Genomic DNA, 19086 nt, shown 5'->3' with positions numbered 1-19086 from the left:
ATTAGATATATGTTGTACAGCAACATTTGATATGATATGTAACAAGTATACAAGTATTCAGTGTACCATATGTAAGGTAAAATTTGTCACACAATGATGAAAATGTCATGGTTTATGAACATTTAATCTGACTGAACCTGTTTTATATAAACAGGTCAGGTCTTTTTCTTTCAAATTGCTTGATTGAGTGAAGCTCTGAGTTGAATTAATTGATGGTGAGTAACCCCTTGGAAAAACCTTGAACAGAACATGCTGACGATTTCACTGTCCCGTACAACGGATTTGATTTTTCATAACCAACCAATGTGGTAGGATTATTCTTGACTTGGTTAACTGATTGAGGACTGAACATTCTTCTCGTTTTCTTCAGAAAAGGAGGAAAATACTTTTAAAGATTTGACAAATAATTTTCACACACGGACTGAGGTGACGACAAGAGACTGTGTTTTATTACTTAATTTACTTGTTAAACCTGTTGTAGTAGATGTTGTGAGGTAAGAGGCATGTCCTTTCAAAGTGAAACTCATTAAGCCAGTTTGGTGAGCTTTCCATCAATACGAATACCCCCAGGTTTCTCTTTTAAAGACAGGAGGTATAATTACAACTCCAGGCATCTTACAAATCCATTTACAACAATAATACAGTTTCAGTCTTCATCTGCTTTTACAGGAGATGACAATCGATAGCTTCGCTATTGAGTATGATGCCCTAAATTACTTCAACACCTTTAGTAATGGGGATACTTTGACAGGCAGTGTTATCGTGGAGGTCACAAAGGAGACGAAGATTAAATCTCTCACTGTCAAGGCGAAGGCAAAGCTGATGTGTCATGGACTGAGACACAAAGGGAATAAAGTGTGACCTACTGGGATAAAAAAAAAAAAAAGTATTTCTCACACACTGTCTGTCTTACCAGAGGATAAAGCATATGGTACAGTAATTTCTCATGATACAGATGCTATTATACCCACATTCATATGTTCAAAACAATCTTTGAAAACCCCCCCCCCAATATTTAGGTTTCTAGATTACAGCAAAGATTATCATCAAAATGTAAAACAAAGGCAAAAAATAAATAAAAAATATTTTACACCATGTGTCTTTTTGTGTGTGCTTGTAATTTGTGTGTACCTTCTGTAAGGCTTTGTCACTCTTGTGACTGGACTAGATGTGTTCCCTTTTGCTTTCCAACTTCCATGCCAGTAAGTTAACATCTTTTTCTTCCTCTGACACACAGTTGATGAATCTGGTTGATGAATTTGTCTGATTGATAGATAGATAGTATTTGCTTTATCAATTCCCAAGTGGAAATCTGACTTCCTTTGAAACGGACAGTGTGAACTCTATAACTTTTACTTATTCAATTTAGTCAATACTTTGATATGGTAGGAGCTGTAAGTGGCAGGACGTACTGTATATGCTGTAAATCTAAAGCATCACATGTAACAGTGTATTTTTACCTGAAGACTGTCAGTGATTAATGCAGAATGTGCCTCTTTCACAGTGGTCTCCTCTCGTCTTTTAAAGGTGCTCATGGTAAAGTCCACTAAAGACTTTTGGCCAAGTTGAGCAGGCCTTTGGCCAAGTTGAACAGGCCTTTGCGTGCTGCAAGCAAATCTGAAACAAAGTTCACCTTTGTTTCCCGAGCTGATTATGATCATATAACACTCATGGTATAATCACAATAATTATCAGTTAAGCTACAGGTCAAATTCAAGGACACATTTAAAGGAATAGTTCACACAAAAATGTAAATTCTCAGGGGGGTCATGGGATGCCATGCGAGGATCGGACGTGTGAACAGTGAGCTATGCGCACTTTGCTAGCTTTAACACTTTTAATGACATAAACCGGTGAGATTCGATACGCTCTATTCCATAACTGATCTAGGAGGACAGTATGCCAAATAATTCAAAATCCTTGGGTTCTCGAGACATTAAAAGACACTTACATGCTCAAGCTGACTCCCCTGAGCAGGCCGTGAGCCTGGGAGTTGATTTAGTCGGAGAAGTGTGAGAAATGCAGTGAGAGATGCTGAAAATTACAGCAAGGCTGACAAAGTTTGATGATGACTTGGAAGATCTTGCTGTGATACATTGATCAATCACTGCCATGGTGGCGAAATTCACTGAGGTGGTTACAAGAGTGGGGGATGTTGAGAAACGGATCGATCATCTGGAGTCATCGGAGAGGAAATTATCTGCTAATCCGCTAGCAACCAAGGTGGATTTGGAGCGTGTCTGGGAGAAGTTGGAGGACATGAAGAACCGTAGCCAGCAGAATAACGTCCGTATTGTCGGAATTCCTGAGGGAGCAGAGGGACAGGATATGTTGAAATTCCTGGATGGGCTCTTTCCGAATCTGTTCAACATAGCAGGCCATAAGCTGGAAATCAAGCGAGTTCACAGGGTTCCTGCTCGTCAATCCGCAGAGGGAGACAGGCCCGATCAATTCTGGCCAAATTTCTGAGATAATCTGATAAAGATTTTTTGTTATGCAAGTCAAGGAGTAAAGGAAGGCTTTCTTGGAAGAATCACAGCATTTTCTTGTTCCCAGACTTTGTTTATTTAACAAGACAGAAGCGTGATCGATTCAAGGAATGCAAGAAACTTTTACACCAATGGAAGGTCCCTTTACACTGATATTCCCAGCCAAACTGAGAATAGATGCTAAGGATTGTCGTAAAACATTCATATGCCCACAGCAAGCGATGTCCTTCATAAAGTTAATGGAGTGAACAAGTCATCTTATTGTACTCACGTTGCAGCCGAGTGGACTGGCTCACTGAACATACGCTTGACTGTTTGAAGATTTGGTACGCTTTTTTTTTGTTGTGCTAATTCCGCCTAGCGGCTGGAGTTTATTTTGTAGAGTGGCACACCTTTGGGACAGTTTTGTGGATGAATCTACATGCTCTTTATGCTTATTTCTCCTGTTGGCTGGGGTTTGTTTTGTGGAGTATTTCTTGCAAAGACATTGGAGTAATTTAGTAATTTGTTTGCAATCATGTTGCAGCTGAGTGGACCAGCTCATTGAACATTCGCTTGACTGTTTGAAGAATCTGCGCATTCTTTTTGTTCTGGTTCCGCCTAGCGGCTGGAGTTTATTTTGTAGAGTGTCACACCTTCAGGACAGTTTTATGGATGAAGCTACACTCTCTGTGTGTTTATTCCACCTATTAGCTGGAGTTTGTTTTATAGATTATCTTTTGCTGTGTAATTCTGTCTCACAAAATTTATATAGAAACACCAGACTTGAGTAATCCAATGGCAAGGTTGTCGCGGGGGCTCTCGTAGGCGTACATGGACCGTTTGAGTTTGGAGGGATGGATGACAGTTGGCGCTGTCGTGCAAGGGGGTTAATGCGCACGTTTTTCTTTTTCTGTTTGTTTTCTTCTGGGGGAAGTTTGGGTTTTGATTGTCACACTAATGTTGCAATGTGGTCTTTATAATCTTGTTTTTGACACACAATCTATATTTTCTTATATGTCAAAATGTCATATGTTACTAGGAGTGGATTGTCTCTCTCACGTGGAATGTGAATGGATTGGGGCACCCCATAAAAAGAAGGAAGGTTATTTCTTTTCTTAAGCATAAGAAATATGATATGGTGTTTCTTCCAGTAACGCATCTTTCTCCGCAGGAAGCTGAAAAATTTGGAAAGATATGGGGTGGGCATTTTTTTTTATAGTGCTGGCTCGAGTAAGTGCCGGGGAGTCATTATGCTGATAAGTAAACATCTACAATTCAAATAAAGATAAATTAGGAAGAGTTATTATTCTTTTAGCTGAAATTCAGGGACAAATTCTTATTTTGGCTAATATTTATGCACCTAATGTTGATGCTCAGGGCTTTTTTATAGATCTTGAAGGGATGTTGCAAGTTGCTGGCACCCCTCCTGATATAATATTGGGAGGAGACTTCAATCTTTTGATGGACTCAGTGCTTGATCATAGTGAAGCAAAAGTGTGCAAGCCCACTAGAGCAACACTGACACTTCACAGGATGTGTACAAATTTTGGTCTTACATATATTTGGAGACTTCTGAACCCATCTGGTAGGGACTATAATTTTTTTTCATGAGTCCATAAGATTTACTCTAGAATAGATTTTGTTTTATTATATCTAATTCCCTCATTTCATCTGTCATTGATTGCGCAATTGGAAACATTTTAGTCTCTGATCACGCCCTGGTGTGTTTAGAGGTGTTGCCATATATGAAGAAAAGGAAATCATATAGTTGGCACTTTAATGTATCGCTCTTGCAAAATCCTGAATTCCAACAAATGCTAAAGGCTGAAATCAATGTCTATATGGAGACCAACTGGTCCTCAGTATCTTCTGTGGGCGCGGCTTGGGAGGAACTTAAGGCAGTTCTTATCGGCCGGATCATACAGTATGCCGCATTCACCAGAAAATCCAAAACACAAGAACTCGTGGAATTGGAAGGGAATATTAAAAGTGCCGAGGCAGATCTAAAGTGCTGAATATCGTCTAATGGCCTCAAAGAATTGACCCAATTGAAATACAGATATTTTGTCGCTGAAGGTGGAGTTTTGGCTATACTTTGAGTCGGGGGACAAGCTTCTGGCTAGATATATAAAACAGAGAGAGTTTTTTTCTACCTCAGGGAAATCTGCTGGTGGTGAAATATTTATCTTGGCCACTGATATTAATAATGCTTTTAAAGAATTCTATCTTGATGTTTATAGTTCCACATCTTTGTCTACTGAAGAGGATATTAGAAACTTTGTGGAACCATTAGAACTTCCTAAACTGACGTCTGAGCAAAAAAATTCTCTTGATTCTGAGATAACCTTGGAGGAGCTTGATGAGGTAATTAAGGCCTTGCCTACAGGCAAGGCTCCGGGGCCAGACGGCTTTGCCACTGAATTTTTTAGATCTTATGCTACAGAACTGGCTCCACTTTTGCTAGAATTTTATATGGAATCATTAAATTAAAATGGAAAGCTTCTGCCAACCATGACACAAGCCCGTATCAGTATGATTCTTAAAAAGGACAAAGATCCAAGCGAGTGTAAGAGTTGCCGTCCAATTTCCCTGATCCAGCTAGATGTTAAAATATTGTCAAAAATTTTGGCTAACCGATTAAGTTATGACATCACTTATACATATAGATCAGGTGGGGTTTATTCGGGGCCGTAGCTCTTCTGATAACATTAGGCGTTTCATCATTATCATGTGGTCAGTGGCGAATGATCCGACTCCTGTCGCCACCATCTCACTTGACGCCGAAAAGGCGTTTGATATGGTAGAATGGGATTATCATTTTAAGATTTTGGAAATGTATGGGTTCGGGAATACTTTTATTGGATGATTAAGTTACTTTATAGACACCCAGTAACGGCGGTACAAACAAACGGATTAATTTCAGATTATTTTACTCTGGATAGGGGCACTCGGCAGGATTGCCCTCTTTCCCCATTATTGTTCTGTCTTGCCCTGGAACCTTTAGCAGCCGCAATAAGAAAGGAGGATGATTTTCCAGGGGTGAAGGCAGGAGGTGTGGCGCATAAGCTTTTGCTTTACACAGATTATATTTTATTATTCGTTTCCGACCCCAATAGATCCATGCCTTGCCTGCACAGAATTATCAATTCCTTTTCTAAGTTCTCAGGAGTTAATTAGTCTAAATCCAAAGCTTTGGCTCTGACAGCGTACTGCCTGGTAACGGCTTTTCAGCCGGGCGCCATCCAGTGGCCCAAACAAGGCATTAAGTATTTGGGTATTTTATTCCCAGCAAATTTGTGTGATTTAGTTAGAGTTAATTTTGACCCTTTAATAAAAAGGTTTTCGAGCGATGTGGGCAGGTGGGCTTCATTACATTTATCTATGATTGGAAGGTTAATGTTATTAAACTTAACTGTGTAGGGCTTTACTGGTTGTTTAGATCAGTATTACTATCAGAAATAATTAGTTTTTAGTTATTAATTAATATTTAAATTAATTAATTGAATCTAACTCATTAAATCCTCACACGGGGCTCCAGTAAATGTAGTGCGCTACGTTTAGGAGCTGGTTTGGTTATTAGCAATAATTAATAATTATCAAAGATAATTATTAATTATTAAAATCAACAGAACATTGATGAGAATCAATGTTAGCTTTTTTTAATCCTTTAAATCAACAATTATCAAAGATAATCATTAGTTGTTAACATCGATGAAACATTAATTAAAATTAACACTAGCTTACTGATCATTCAAATTCAACAATCATCGAAGATAATTATCAATTATCAAAAATCAACAGAATATTAATAAGGATTAACATTGATGGGGCACCACCCTGGAATCAGGGACTAATAACCAGATAGTATAACAGTCTCAATATTAGATTGATTTCTTAGGAAAATCGACATCCGAAGAATATCGATTTTTGGGGAAAAAAAACAATGAATTAAGGCTTGAATCCGAGCACTGATATCCCATCAACATGACGCAGGCATATGCAAAACAAACCAAAACACTTCTCTTTGTAATATAAGCAAAGTTTATTTATGCAGTAATATCAATTAATAATTAATACAATGCAGTCGATAAACTTCCGACTTACAACTACAAACTAAACAGTGATATGATTAGATATGGAAATCAAAATAATCCTATAACACATGAGGGTGTGTGTGTGTGTGTGTGTGTGTGTGTGTGTGTGTGAAGGAGGGACGTGCACAAAATGGCGGATGTGACTCTCGTGGAGAGTATGTCAAGCGAGACTTCCGGCCAGGGAATATGGCCGCGAATGTGGGTGGAGAGAAACCAGTCAATGGTGTCTACCAGTTACCGCGTGTATCCGCTTGTACAATAGCTTAGGGACAAAGCTGAGCTTTATCACGAAGCTATCTACGAGCCAAAGATGTGTGCCAGAATGTTTGTGAGGGGTCGTGTGTGTGTGTGTGTGTGGTTAATATGAGAGAGAGAGAGAGAGAGAGAGAGAGAGAGAGAGAGAGAGAGAGAGAGAGAGAGAATTAAGTGATGGCCCCAAAGCCGATTTCGCGATCGTGGGAGAGAAAGCAGCTGTTAGTTTATCACTCAGAGGCGCGGTGGACGGCTTGTAAACAGTCCCACGTTCTTTGATTCTTTAATGGATAAACTCAGTTTGCCAGTCTCACCCGCAATGGCGGAAATGCACAACAGCCCACTATGGTTGGACCACAATACAGCAAATCAAATTCGTGATAATTAATACCCTGAGTATTAATGAGCGGACATGACGGTCCGTAAACTGAACAAGCAAAAACCTTGAAACATAAGAATAACACACTATAATATTCTATCTCTGCCCAGACATAAACCTCTTACTTGAATTGCATGAGGATGCAGAATCTGTGTTCATCCGTCCTTTAACTCAGACTCGGTTCCTCAAGGCTCGGGAGATGACGGGAGGCCGTTTCCTCGCTCTGTCGGCGGTCGGTATGGCTGCTGATTCTCGGGGGGCTGGCGGAGAAATCAGAAACGTTGACTTGATTGAAGAAGGAAGAGAAATCTTTAATCTCTTCACTTCTGCAGGCAAACGGATGAAGATGCGGATTGCTCGGCGGTCTCCTTCGGATCCGTCAGAGTGTTTGGTGGAACACAGAGTAATCTCAACTCCTCCAGCGAGATGGAGATTGTATGGCCACAGTTTCAAGTCGGACGTTACTTCCTTGTGCCACGAGGCTGCACCTGAAAGCAGCGATGAGCTGCGTCTACACATGGCGAACAAAGTTGCTGGAAGCAAATCCCGGAAGCACTTCAGAGGTATTTCTACTCCTGATGATGTCATGGTTGAGGGACATTCTGTTGTGTGCCTCATCCAATAGGAGTTGAGAGTTCGATCCTTTAGTGAGCAAGGCTTCACGGGATTTGTAGTCTGTTTTGGACTCCCTTTGTTTGATTTTGGTGCAATTTTTATCAGTATAATTTATGACCTGGTATGCGAAGGCCTGAGTTAGGTTTTACGACTGTGTTAGGCCTGCCTTTGTCTTCTATCTGAATACATGAGGCCCAACAACTGTATTCTGAAATTCAAGTACATGCTACAATCTCTCCCTTTAGATGGGGACATCTTATTTCAAACAAATTTGGCTCATTGGTTGCTTCCACCTGAGAGAGCCGCTCCCTGGTTTTGTATTGAACAGGAAGTTCTTGCCACTGTTTCGCCATCGTAAAGCCTTTCTATCAAACTAACCGGAGAAGTTAAGTTACACCCCATTATCTTGCATACGCATTCGGTATGGACAAAAGTGTCCAGAGTGTTTAAATCAGACATTTATTTAAGTGTAGCCTCGAGCATATGGCTGAACCCAAAATTATGTATTAATAAGTCCCCTTTCTGCTGGACAGAGTGGATTGAGATGAGGTTAAAACACTCGGTGACCTATATGAGAGTGGAGTGTTGAGATCCTTTAAAAATATGGTTCAAAATTTTGGGATTCCCAGATCTCAGTTCTTTAGGTATTTACAGCTGTGCCACCTGCTCTGTACTATTTTTGATAGTAGCATACCCCCCCCCCCCCAAGCAGCAGATACTCTGGGAGCGGTGATTACTGCTTTTGGAAAAGGTCATGAGGCATCAGTGTATTACTCCCTGCTAATTCAGAGTCTGGGGGATGGAGCTTCGGCTTCTCTCAAGAGATTATGGGAAAAAGATCTAAACTTGGTATTGGAGGAGGGAGTGTGGGCTAGGATTCTAACAAAGTCAAGTCTTACTCTAGAGATGCAAGGGTGCAACTTATGCAATTTAAGATTTGACATCGATTCTATTGGACCCCCTCTAGATTGTATAGGTTTGGTCTTAAAGACATACCCACCTGCTCGCGATGCCAATAAGAAGATGGGGACACAACCCATGTTTTTTGGTGGTGTGTTAAGATCCAATAATTTTGGTTGAGGGTTCAGAGTTTTATGTGTGACGTATTGGGCACTCAAATTAAATTTTGCCCCAGACTCTGTATTTTAGGCGATGGGGCAGTCATTAATATAGGGGTTAAATACATAAAAAAATTGGGTCCTAGCCAATTTTATGATTGGCAGACAGATTGTTCTAAGGGGATGGAAGTCGGCTGGAGCACCCTCAAGAGTGGTGCACAGAGATGGGGAGGGTGGCGGCATTCAAGGAAATGTCATGTAGAATCAAGGCTAGGCAACTTAGATTAATTTAATAAAAAATGGGGCAGCTATTTGGCCTCGGGGAGGGGCAGTGGAGAGAGAAGTGTAGTTTTAAATGTGTGTGATTATTTTTTGTATATATATATATATATATATATATATATATATATATATATATATTTTTTTTTTTTTTTTTTTTTGTATACTCAAGTGTGACCACAGGGATATTTGTTGAGGGTCAAGGTGGGGTTGGGGACTGGGGGAAAGGGAATAATGGGGGTTAAATGTTGATTCTGTGAATATATGTTTTGCTTTTCTGTCAATCGTGTGAATCAATAAAAAGTGTTAATCAGACAAAAATTAAATTCTCTCATCTCACCCATGCCACCCCAGATGTGTTTTACTTTCTTTCTTCAGCAGAACATAAATATTTTTGGAAGAATATTTCAGCTCTGTAGGTCTATAAAATGCAAGTGAATGGGTGCCACATTTTTTAAGCTTCAAAAGCACAAAACATTATGATGAGCCAAAACATTATGACCACTCACAGGTGAAGCAAATAACATTGAACATCTCCTAACATGTCATGGTCTGGGTAGATTAGATGGTAAGCGAACAATCAGTTCTTGTAGCCAACATGTTGAATGCAGGAGAAATGGACAGAAGACCTGAGCGACTTTGACAAGGGCCAAATTGTTATGGCCAGATGTCAGTTATGGGTCAGAGCATCTCTGACACTGCAAGGCTTGTGGGGTGCTCCCGGTCAGCAGTGGTGAGTACCTACCGACAGTGGTCCGAGGAGGGTCAAACCACAAACTGCTGACAGGGTTTTGGGCACCCAAGACTTATTGATGCACCAGGGCAATGAAGGCTATCCCATCTGGATCGAACCAACAGAAGGTCTACTAGAAGGTGGCACAAGTCACAGAAAATTTTAATGATGTTTATGGGAGGAATGTGTCACAACACAAAGTGCATCGCACCCTGCTGCGTATGGGACTGTGTAGCCGCAGACTGGACAGGGGCCATCATGGGCACTCTGACCACCTTTAAAAGCAGCTAAAATGGGCACTTGAGCGTCGAAACTGGACCTTAGAGCAGTGGAAGAAAGTCACCTGGTCCGATGAGTCCCGTTTTCTTTTACATCACGTGGATGGCCTGGGGAAGTAATGGCACCAGGTTGCACTGTTGGAAGATTACAAGCCGGTGGAGGGAGTGTGATGCTCTGGGCTATGTTCTGCTGGGAAACCCTGGGTCCTGCTATTCACGTGGATGCCAATTTGACATGTGCCACCAACCTAAACATCACTGCAGACCAGGTACCCCTTCATGGCAATGGTATTCTCTGATGGCAGTGGCCTCTTTCAGCAGGATAATGCACCCTGCCACACTGCCCACATTGTTCGGGAATGGTTTGAGGAACATGATGAACTATGTGTTGCCCTGGCCTCCAAATTCCCAGGATCTCATTCAGATTGAGCATCTGTGGGATGTGCTGGACCAACAAGTCTGATCCACGGTGGCTCCACCTTGTAATTTACAGGATTTGAAGGATCTGCTGCTAATGTCTTGGTGCCAGATACCACAGGTATTCTTCAGGGGTCTTGTAGAGTCCATGCCTCAGCGGGTCGGCGCTATATGTCTGCCAACAATAAGCGGAGGACCAACAGCATATTAGGCAGGGTGGTCATAATGTTTTGGCTCAGCAGTGCATATGGATAAGTAATCCATACATTTCCAGTGGATTAATGTCTTCTGAAGCTAAATGCTAGGTGCGTGTAAGGAATAGATCGATATTTAAATCTTTTTTTTACTAAAAATTCACAAGGGTCGAGGTCACACAGCCTCTCATGTGACATAAGCGCATTGGCAAGTTCACGTGAGAACTGACGTGTGAAATACAAAAAAATTATCTAATGATATATTTCCTACATACATCTACCATTTTGCCTCAAAAGATATTAAATTAATCCACTGGAGTTGTAGGGATTACATTTATGATCGCTATATGTGCTTTTTGGAGCTTCAAAAATTTTGAAACCCATTTACTTGCATTTTTAAGGACCTACAGCGCTGAGATATTCTTCTAAAAAAAATTGTTTGTTATACACATCTGGGATGGCATGAAGGTGTGTAAATAATGAGAGAATTTAAATTTTTGGGTGAACTATTCCTTTACTGCAGTTTGTGTTTCAGGAAATATACTGAATATGTGGAACAATAATAATAGAACTCATTACCACTTTAATCCAGTAGTGACTGAACAACTATCTGTGAATGAGAAGCAATAACTGATTAGATAGCTCTTTAATGTTTTGTTACTCAGTGAATTGTAACCAGTTATTATTATTTCTTTTTTGTGTGTACTTTTCAGGCACCTCAGAAAGACAAGGCTATCAGCAAGGTAACACAAACAATAACCAGAATGTAGCATAATCTTAGACAAACCTACCAAAAGTATCTACAGTAGCCTAAGTAAGAAGCACTTTAAATAATCCCAGTGGGATTTTACTACAGCTTCTTAAGATATTAAATTAACATTTTAGAAGGACACTCTTGAACAAAGACCATTAAATAACATGAAAACATTTATATGATTCTTTTTTTGCAAGCTATAATGCATTTGTTTAAATCCCAAACAGGTGAAGGACTGGTTGTCAGTAGTGAAACTGTCAACAGCTCAACTTGTAAAATTGTGCAAAAATACATCATCTACTAGAAACAGAGCTTCTTTGCTGGGGGCAACAGAGCAGTCTATACCACTGAGATTCTGAAGGAAAAGGGAGACTCTTTAGCTTCTTCCACCAGAGAGAATCTGCCTAAAGTATTAGCCATTCCCTCAGGAATCACCCCCACCAATCAAAACTGCCGTATCCTCCAAGTGGAGTATAGACTGAAGGTATGTATCCAAAAACTAGGACTTTACCAGGTTTCCTAAATGTTTTGATTTTATTTCAGCTGCACAGATGATTTACTGTATGTGATTTGTATTCAAGAAAGGAGAACAACAATGCCATTGAGCAGTAATTTGATTCAATAATTGACCAATAACAGTAAAGTTAGTGAGCCTACCTCTCTTTCCCCTTTCTTCTGAAAGACTTTGTTTTGCACCAACCAACTTTAGAAATGATGGGCTGAAACTGGTTCTGTAAGCACCAAACTCACAGAAAAATACCATGTCTTATACCGTATGTTGAACAGTGGAAAAAAAAGTGTGGTTTGGGTATCTTGCAACCTTACAGTACAGTATGTGTGGGCAATAAATTTTTAACAGCAACAACATCAGCTCCAAATTTTCTAATATCCACCCCCAACTAACCCCCAATCCAAGACATTACAGTATATTATCAAATTTAATAGACTACAACATTATCAATGTGGTGTATTTGTAGATGTTTGATTTTACCTTAGCGATACTGGAGGTTAGTACAAGGCACTGTGAGAGTTCTTTGTAATTAGTGGTTTAATTTTTTTGTGACTGGCTTTTTATGTCAGTGGTCGTTTAAACAGCTGATTTTGAGTCAAGTCTTTATGAATAGTTCATTTGTTTTAATGGAACTAAGGAATTAAAATAAAAGACAGGTTACTTGCAATAAATAAGAAACTGTCATGGAAAAAATTACACACTGTTTTATGGTTAGAAGTTTCTCTCTAATGACCCAAAATCTAGTTTGTTCTTTCTGTTGCAGGTTATTTTGGATGTTTCATTCACTAAAAACCCTTTGATTAAACTCCCACTAATCATCTTGCTTTTATATGACGGGGTCTCAGCCGAAGCAATGAAGGCAGGACTATACCCGGACCTGGCCAAACTATATTTAAACTGAATCTCAAATTAACATATCCAATGAGCATCCTTTTGTTTACTTTCTACACTTTACAAACAGCTTTCTATATACAATATATGAAGGGCAAGGGCAATTACAAAATGTAATGTATCCACATACTTTTAATTGTTCATGATTTCTTAGAAAATATCTTTGTACTAAGGTGTGCAAGGCTGGCACCAGGATGTCTACAACCAAAAGGCACCATTTCCGGTAAAAGTCATAGAACTCACAAAAGCTGAAATCTACACCTGAATATAACCACAGTGTGATAAATTGCAAATCACCTTGCTGCCACCTCTTCTCTCTCCCCCTTCTCCCCTTCAACAGCTCTGGACCAACACAAAGACACAAGATTTATATGTAAAATATAACAAATACCATGAAAACAAAGAATGCAACTGTATGTGTTTGATATCATTTAAGAGATCTCTGTGCGACTGGTATAATGGTCTCTTTCTCATGTTGATAAAACTAATGGTAACACTGTTAAGGTCTTTGCCAAATACTGCATAATTCTGGAGGTCTATCCCCCTCCTTGATCTACAATTGAAATGATCTCCTGTATGTTAATAAGGTTAAACCCCAGGTAGTCAAGAACCCATTCACCCCCAAATTCTCATTGTTCAAAGGATAATACCATTTGGTACACAGTTTATTCTGTCTAGATATTTAAGGAAAGTTGGCAGGAAGCTCAGGGAATCTGTAAGCAGATCTCTCATGCTGTACCACTGCATGCAGTTTTGTCAGGTATGTTTCTTTGACATGTCTTTTATTTTTAGTAATGCGTGTTTATTCTGATCATGTGAAATTGGCTTTGAATTTCTGCAACAATGTTTTATATCCTACCTGACAAGTTATCATTTGATTTATTCTGAATTCCTCTGAAATAATTTATATCATTACTGGAGCTTTAATATAGGAGGAAGCCATTTAAAGACATTCAGTTTGAATTTAAACCACTCAGGACAACCAGGTAGGACAACCACCTAGGACAGCCGGGTAGGATTTGAATTTCATTAGACCAGGGTAGACCATACTGGAGCTTTAATATAGCAGAAACCACTCAGGACATCCAGGTAGGAAAAAGTCATTTAAAGACTCAGTCACTGCTCACCGCCCATCTTAGCAAGTTGTATGTATGTGACTAAGCGCTATATCATCTGGTTAGGAGACGAGCCAAAACAGACGATATTAGTTAACCCTAAAACCGCTGACTAAGAACGGAACTGGCTATCCATTTTCGGGAGGTTTACATAACTTAACAGCCTGTGTAAGTCTCCAAAGATCGAAAGGACAATGGATAGAAGAGGATTGAGTAATCAATAACCTAAAAATGTTAAATTAAAAGCATGATCAGAAATTAGAGTTTAAATATAAATTAGGTCAATTTAAAATTGGAGTCAGATAAAATGAATAACGGAATCAAATGTGTAAATTAATAATTGCTTTACTTCAGCACTCAGAAAAGACAGAACAAACACCGAGACCGTCAAAAGGGCAATTTATTGAAGTGCCACTTCAGAATGGATAGAAAATCATCCCTTTTCACAGGTGCCATTTCTTTTCTGCAAGATATTCTCCAAATAATTGTCCTGATCTTAAAATGCAAGTCTATACTTACAACAATGGTGTGTAAAAGCACCAGCATTTTACCTCATACTCGCTAGGACTTTAACCAATAACACAGTCTTTCAATGGACAGTGGCGTATCCAGGACATTTTTACTGGGGTGGCCAAGATGGGGCACAGACCTAGTGTGGGGGTGGCGATACCAGGAGAACCTTTATGAATGGCACATGATCAAAATGTGTAAATATCGCATTGCTCCAACATCTACACATGTAGAATAAATGAATTCTTAAACTCATGTTAGCGTTTACTGAATTTTATTCAATATCAGACTGTTGTTTTGACATTTGACAGTTTTCTATTCCGGTTCTATTTCAACCTATTACAGTTTCTGGGAATCTCTGGTTATTTTAACATAACATCCATTTTTAAAATCAGTAATTGTTTAGGAAAAGTCAGTTACACATTTTTAAGAGCTATTCTCATTGTAGAGAATTAATCTGCATATAACATCAGGTATAGTGTATAATCATAAAAAGATACAAGTACAGGTGATAACTGATTGAGGCGCAATTCAATCAGTTATTCATTCATTTAGTGCAGTTATAGCTAATATCCAGCAGAAATAGTTAAATTGGGTACAAATCAGTGTAAAATTGACTATGAGGGCTTATAGGTGTCTGTCTGGAAACCCCAAAATTGCAGATTGAGCTCTGAATACAGTAAAAAACAAAACTATTTACGGTGTCTACTCAGGTTTATTTTCCACATGTTCAGATAGCTTCAATTACTTTGACTATTTTATTTGGTAATATTCAGTCAAATCATTTACGGCATTTAAGTGCAATTTGCCCTGCCTCTGCAGATTTAAAATGCCAAGGGTATAAAAATTGATGATTTTGCGCTGACCAATAAGACACATAAAGAGCTCAAATAACTCATGTAAAGATTTAAAAAGTACAGTCACAGTACAAACCCTTCCATTTCACACACAGGTTAGCCATATAAATAACTTTAGCTATTAAACATACATCTGTAAAACGCTTTACACACCTCCGTCATTAAATCAGAAAACATGGCATTTCATATTTGTCAATATAAAGACAACATGCTGAATGTGGTGTAGGGTCTAGCTTACTCTTTAACCTAGCTACTGTAACAATGAAATGTTTTCACATTCACATGGTAATTCGGGATAAATTAAACATTAGATTAGATGAACATACCTCTCAAATAACAGCTTTCTTTTTGACCATAAATCAACATCGTCAACTCATTGGAAGTTGGAGGTAGACGCTAGCTCGTGTCAGCTTCGTGCTTCTGACCGCCCATTATACTCCAGACCTGGCACCCGCCACCTGCCCCTCCCCCCACTGATCAAAGATCAGCTCACACAGCTTCAGTCCCACCACTACTATAATGGTCAGAAATAGTAAACTGACCCTGGGTCAGTGTGGCTCTAAATCAAATGACCCGAGACATCATCTTTGATTGACAGGTGTTTCTATTGGTTCTTCATTCTTGTGAAGATGAACTACCAATCAGTTCTGGGGTGGCCAATGAGATTTCAGGGGTGGCCCAGGCCACCACCTAAAATCGCCACCGTCAAATGGGCTTTATAATAGGCACATGCGCATGTATTTACAGTATGTAATAGGTATACTATTTGTACAAGACAATGCATTGAAATTTCTCCATCCAGAAAAACTATGGATATTAAGTTACTTTTTAGAGAGACTTAGTTTTAGAATGTCTCCACTCTGTAGGTTCATAAAATGCAGATCAACAGGTTCCAAAACTTTAAAGCGTCAAAAAGCAGCATAAAAATCCAGATGACTCCATTGGTCATAGTTTTTACTCAAGTGTTCTAAATTTAACTTACCATGCCAAACAGTGTATGGTCTTCATTATTGGCTATATTTTCTCCAATCTCAGTATCAGTTCAGAGAGAGTTGGTCATGTTACTTTTAGAACAGACACTTACAATGACACTTAAGCCCTCACAGAAACAGGGAGACTCTGCCTGTCAGAAGCAACGGCACTCAAACGGATCTCTTCCGCAGACCCCCCCCACCAAACAACATTTGCACAGACAACCTCTCCGCTCCAGTGTGCTGCTGCTCTTCCCAGTGTACGATCCCACCGCTCCCTTGAGTGTACGGACACCACAGTGAAAAGGATGTCGACTCGCAGCTATTGAGACCTTGGACCCTCAGAATAAAGTGGAATTTGAGCAACTGAGCTTCCGGAGTTGAAAACAAAGAATTAATTCTGAAGAGCACAGATATATTTTTGCAAGGTATAGGGTTAACATTTATAACAATGCTTTAAAAGTGGGGGAAGGGAGATCGGATCAAATTCACTTAAATTTAAGCAGATGATTTAACGGTGATCCCCAGACCTCAAAGCCAGCCCTCTTTGGACGACAGGAAGGGGAATAAGTTCAGCCTCCCTCTGCTGGTAAACAAGTGCAGTTACTTCTGACTTAAGTTTGATAGCAGTTCTCTACCATTGTTGCTTTACAAGCAGTAAAGCATTTGCGCAGAAATCCTTCACGGTTTTGATTGTAGACTAGTCCCAGCAGGTAATAATGTCTACAGGAAGCACATTACACAGCCACAGGAGGCCAACCATATGCTCCATATTTAACACACCTTATACCCAAGAGACAGAAGTCAAAAGGTTTCATGCTACAAATTTATTAAGTTACAAAGGTCAAACTCATCAATACTCTTCCTCATCCTCCTCACCATCTTGAGCAGAATCAGCACCAACCTCCTCATAGTCCTTCTCCAGGGCAGCCATGTCCTCTCGTGCCTCTGAGAATTCTCCCTCCTCCATCCCTTCACCCACATACCAATGTACAAAAGCCCTTTTGGCATACATTAGGTCAAACTTGTGGTCCAGGCGGCTCCAGGCTTCTGCGATTGCTGTGGTGTTGCTCAGCATACAGACAGCTCTCTGCACTTTGGCCAGATCACCTCCTGGTACAACAGTTGGCGGCTGATAGTTGATGCCAACCTTAAACCCTGTGGGACACCAGTCTACGAACTGGATGGAGCGTCGAGTCTTGATGTTGGCAATGGCAGTGTTAACATCTTTCGGCACCACGTCACCGCGGTACAACAGACAGCAGGCCATGTATTTGCCTCGGCGAGGGTCACACTTCACCATCTGGTTCGCCGGCTCAAAACAGGCATTGGTGATCTCTGGTACGGATAGTTGCTCATGGTACGCCTTCTCTGCAGAGATGATGGGGGAGTAGGTGACCAGTGGGAAGTGGATACGAGGGTATGGGACCAGGTTGGTCTGGAACTCCGTGAGGTCCACGTTCAGAGCTCCATCAAACCGCAGAGATGCGGTGATAGAGGACACAATCTGGGCAATGAGTCGGTTCAGGTTGGTGTAGGACGGGCGCTCAATATCAAGATTTCTCTTACAGATGTCAAATATGGCTTCGTTATCCACCATGAAAGAACAGTCGGAGTGTTCAAGTGTTGTGTGAGTCGTTAGAATTGAGTTGTAGGGCTCCACCACAGCGGTGCTCACCTGTGGGGCAGGATACACCGAGAACTCCAACTTTGACTTCTTACCATAGTCGACAGACAGTCGCTCCATTAGGAGAGACGTAAAACCAGAGCCTGTTCCTCCACCAAAACTGTGGAAGATCAGGAAGCCCTGCAAACCAGTGCACTGATCTGCCTAGAAGAAACAGCAGAAGAGTTTAAAATAGCCAGTAATTAAGACACTTGTGAATGTCACAACTCACCATTTTGCGCATACGGTCCAGAACGGAGTCTATGATCTCTTTGCCAATAGTATAGTGACCTCGTGCATAATTATTGGCCGCATCCTCCTTGCCACTGATAAGCTGCTCAGGGTGGTAAAGTTGTCGATACGCTCCATTACGGATTTCATCTACAAAAGCAGCATTGTGCACAAGAAACTGGAGTCACAGACACACAGAATCCACCAGATTTTAAATACCCAACACTGCAAAGGCTGTACAACAGCTGGTCACTGGGGCAGTACAATCAATGTATACCTACTGCATTTTCTTTACAGCTTAAAAAAAAAAAGCTACAGTAAGGACAGAGAATGGCAATAGGAGCATAGAACTGAAACAGAAGCCGGACAGAATTAAACAGGCTTACCAACAACAGTTGGCTCCAGGTCAATGAATATGGCTCGAGGGACGTACTTCCCTGCACCAGTTTCACTAAAGAAAGTGCCAAAAGAGGAGTCAATCAATGAGCTGCCATCATTAACGATGGTTCCATCTGGTTGGAAGCCATGTTCCAGACAGTACAGCTCCCAGCAGGAGTTTCCCATCTGGACTCCCGCTTGACCAATGTGTACAGAGATACACTCCCTCTGAAAACCAGACAAAACTCATGATCGCACTTGAAAATATGCTTGAAATCCTATTTAAAGTTAGTTTGAAGAATCAATCTCACCATTGTAGTCAAATATCACAGCAAACAGGAATTAAATCTAAGCCTTCAAATCCTAAAATCACAGAAACTACAACAGTCAACATAAACTCAATTGGCTGGCTAATGACATACTTCAAAACCA

At 40.2% G+C, this 19086-nt stretch overlaps 1 protein-coding gene and 1 pseudogene across 1 annotated transcript; one reads left to right on the top strand and one right to left on the bottom strand.

The window, feature by feature from the left end:
• The first annotated feature begins 672 nt into the window (after nucleotides 1–672).
• LOC127415392 (arrestin domain-containing protein 3-like) lies at nucleotides 673–16682 on the top strand (annotated as a pseudogene).
• Nucleotides 16683–17232: 550 nt separating this feature from the next.
• On the bottom strand, nucleotides 17233–18891 carry LOC127415068 (tubulin alpha-8 chain-like). Its single transcript, XM_051653553.1, has 3 exons — nucleotides 18663–18891; nucleotides 18278–18426; nucleotides 17233–18210 (listed from the first exon to the last, which is right to left on the bottom strand). Exons 1-3 carry the CDS (start codon nucleotides 18838–18840, stop codon nucleotides 17233–17235), a joined length of 1305 nt encoding a protein of 434 aa, XP_051509513.1. The 5' UTR covers nucleotides 18841–18891.
• Between the last annotated feature and the right edge of the window lie 195 nt (nucleotides 18892–19086).

Source organism: Myxocyprinus asiaticus, chromosome 24 (genome assembly GCF_019703515.2).
Source record: "Myxocyprinus asiaticus isolate MX2 ecotype Aquarium Trade chromosome 24, UBuf_Myxa_2, whole genome shotgun sequence".
NCBI lineage: Eukaryota > Metazoa > Chordata > Actinopteri > Cypriniformes > Catostomidae > Myxocyprinus > Myxocyprinus asiaticus.
This window is presented reverse-complemented; position numbering and strand designations above follow the sequence as displayed.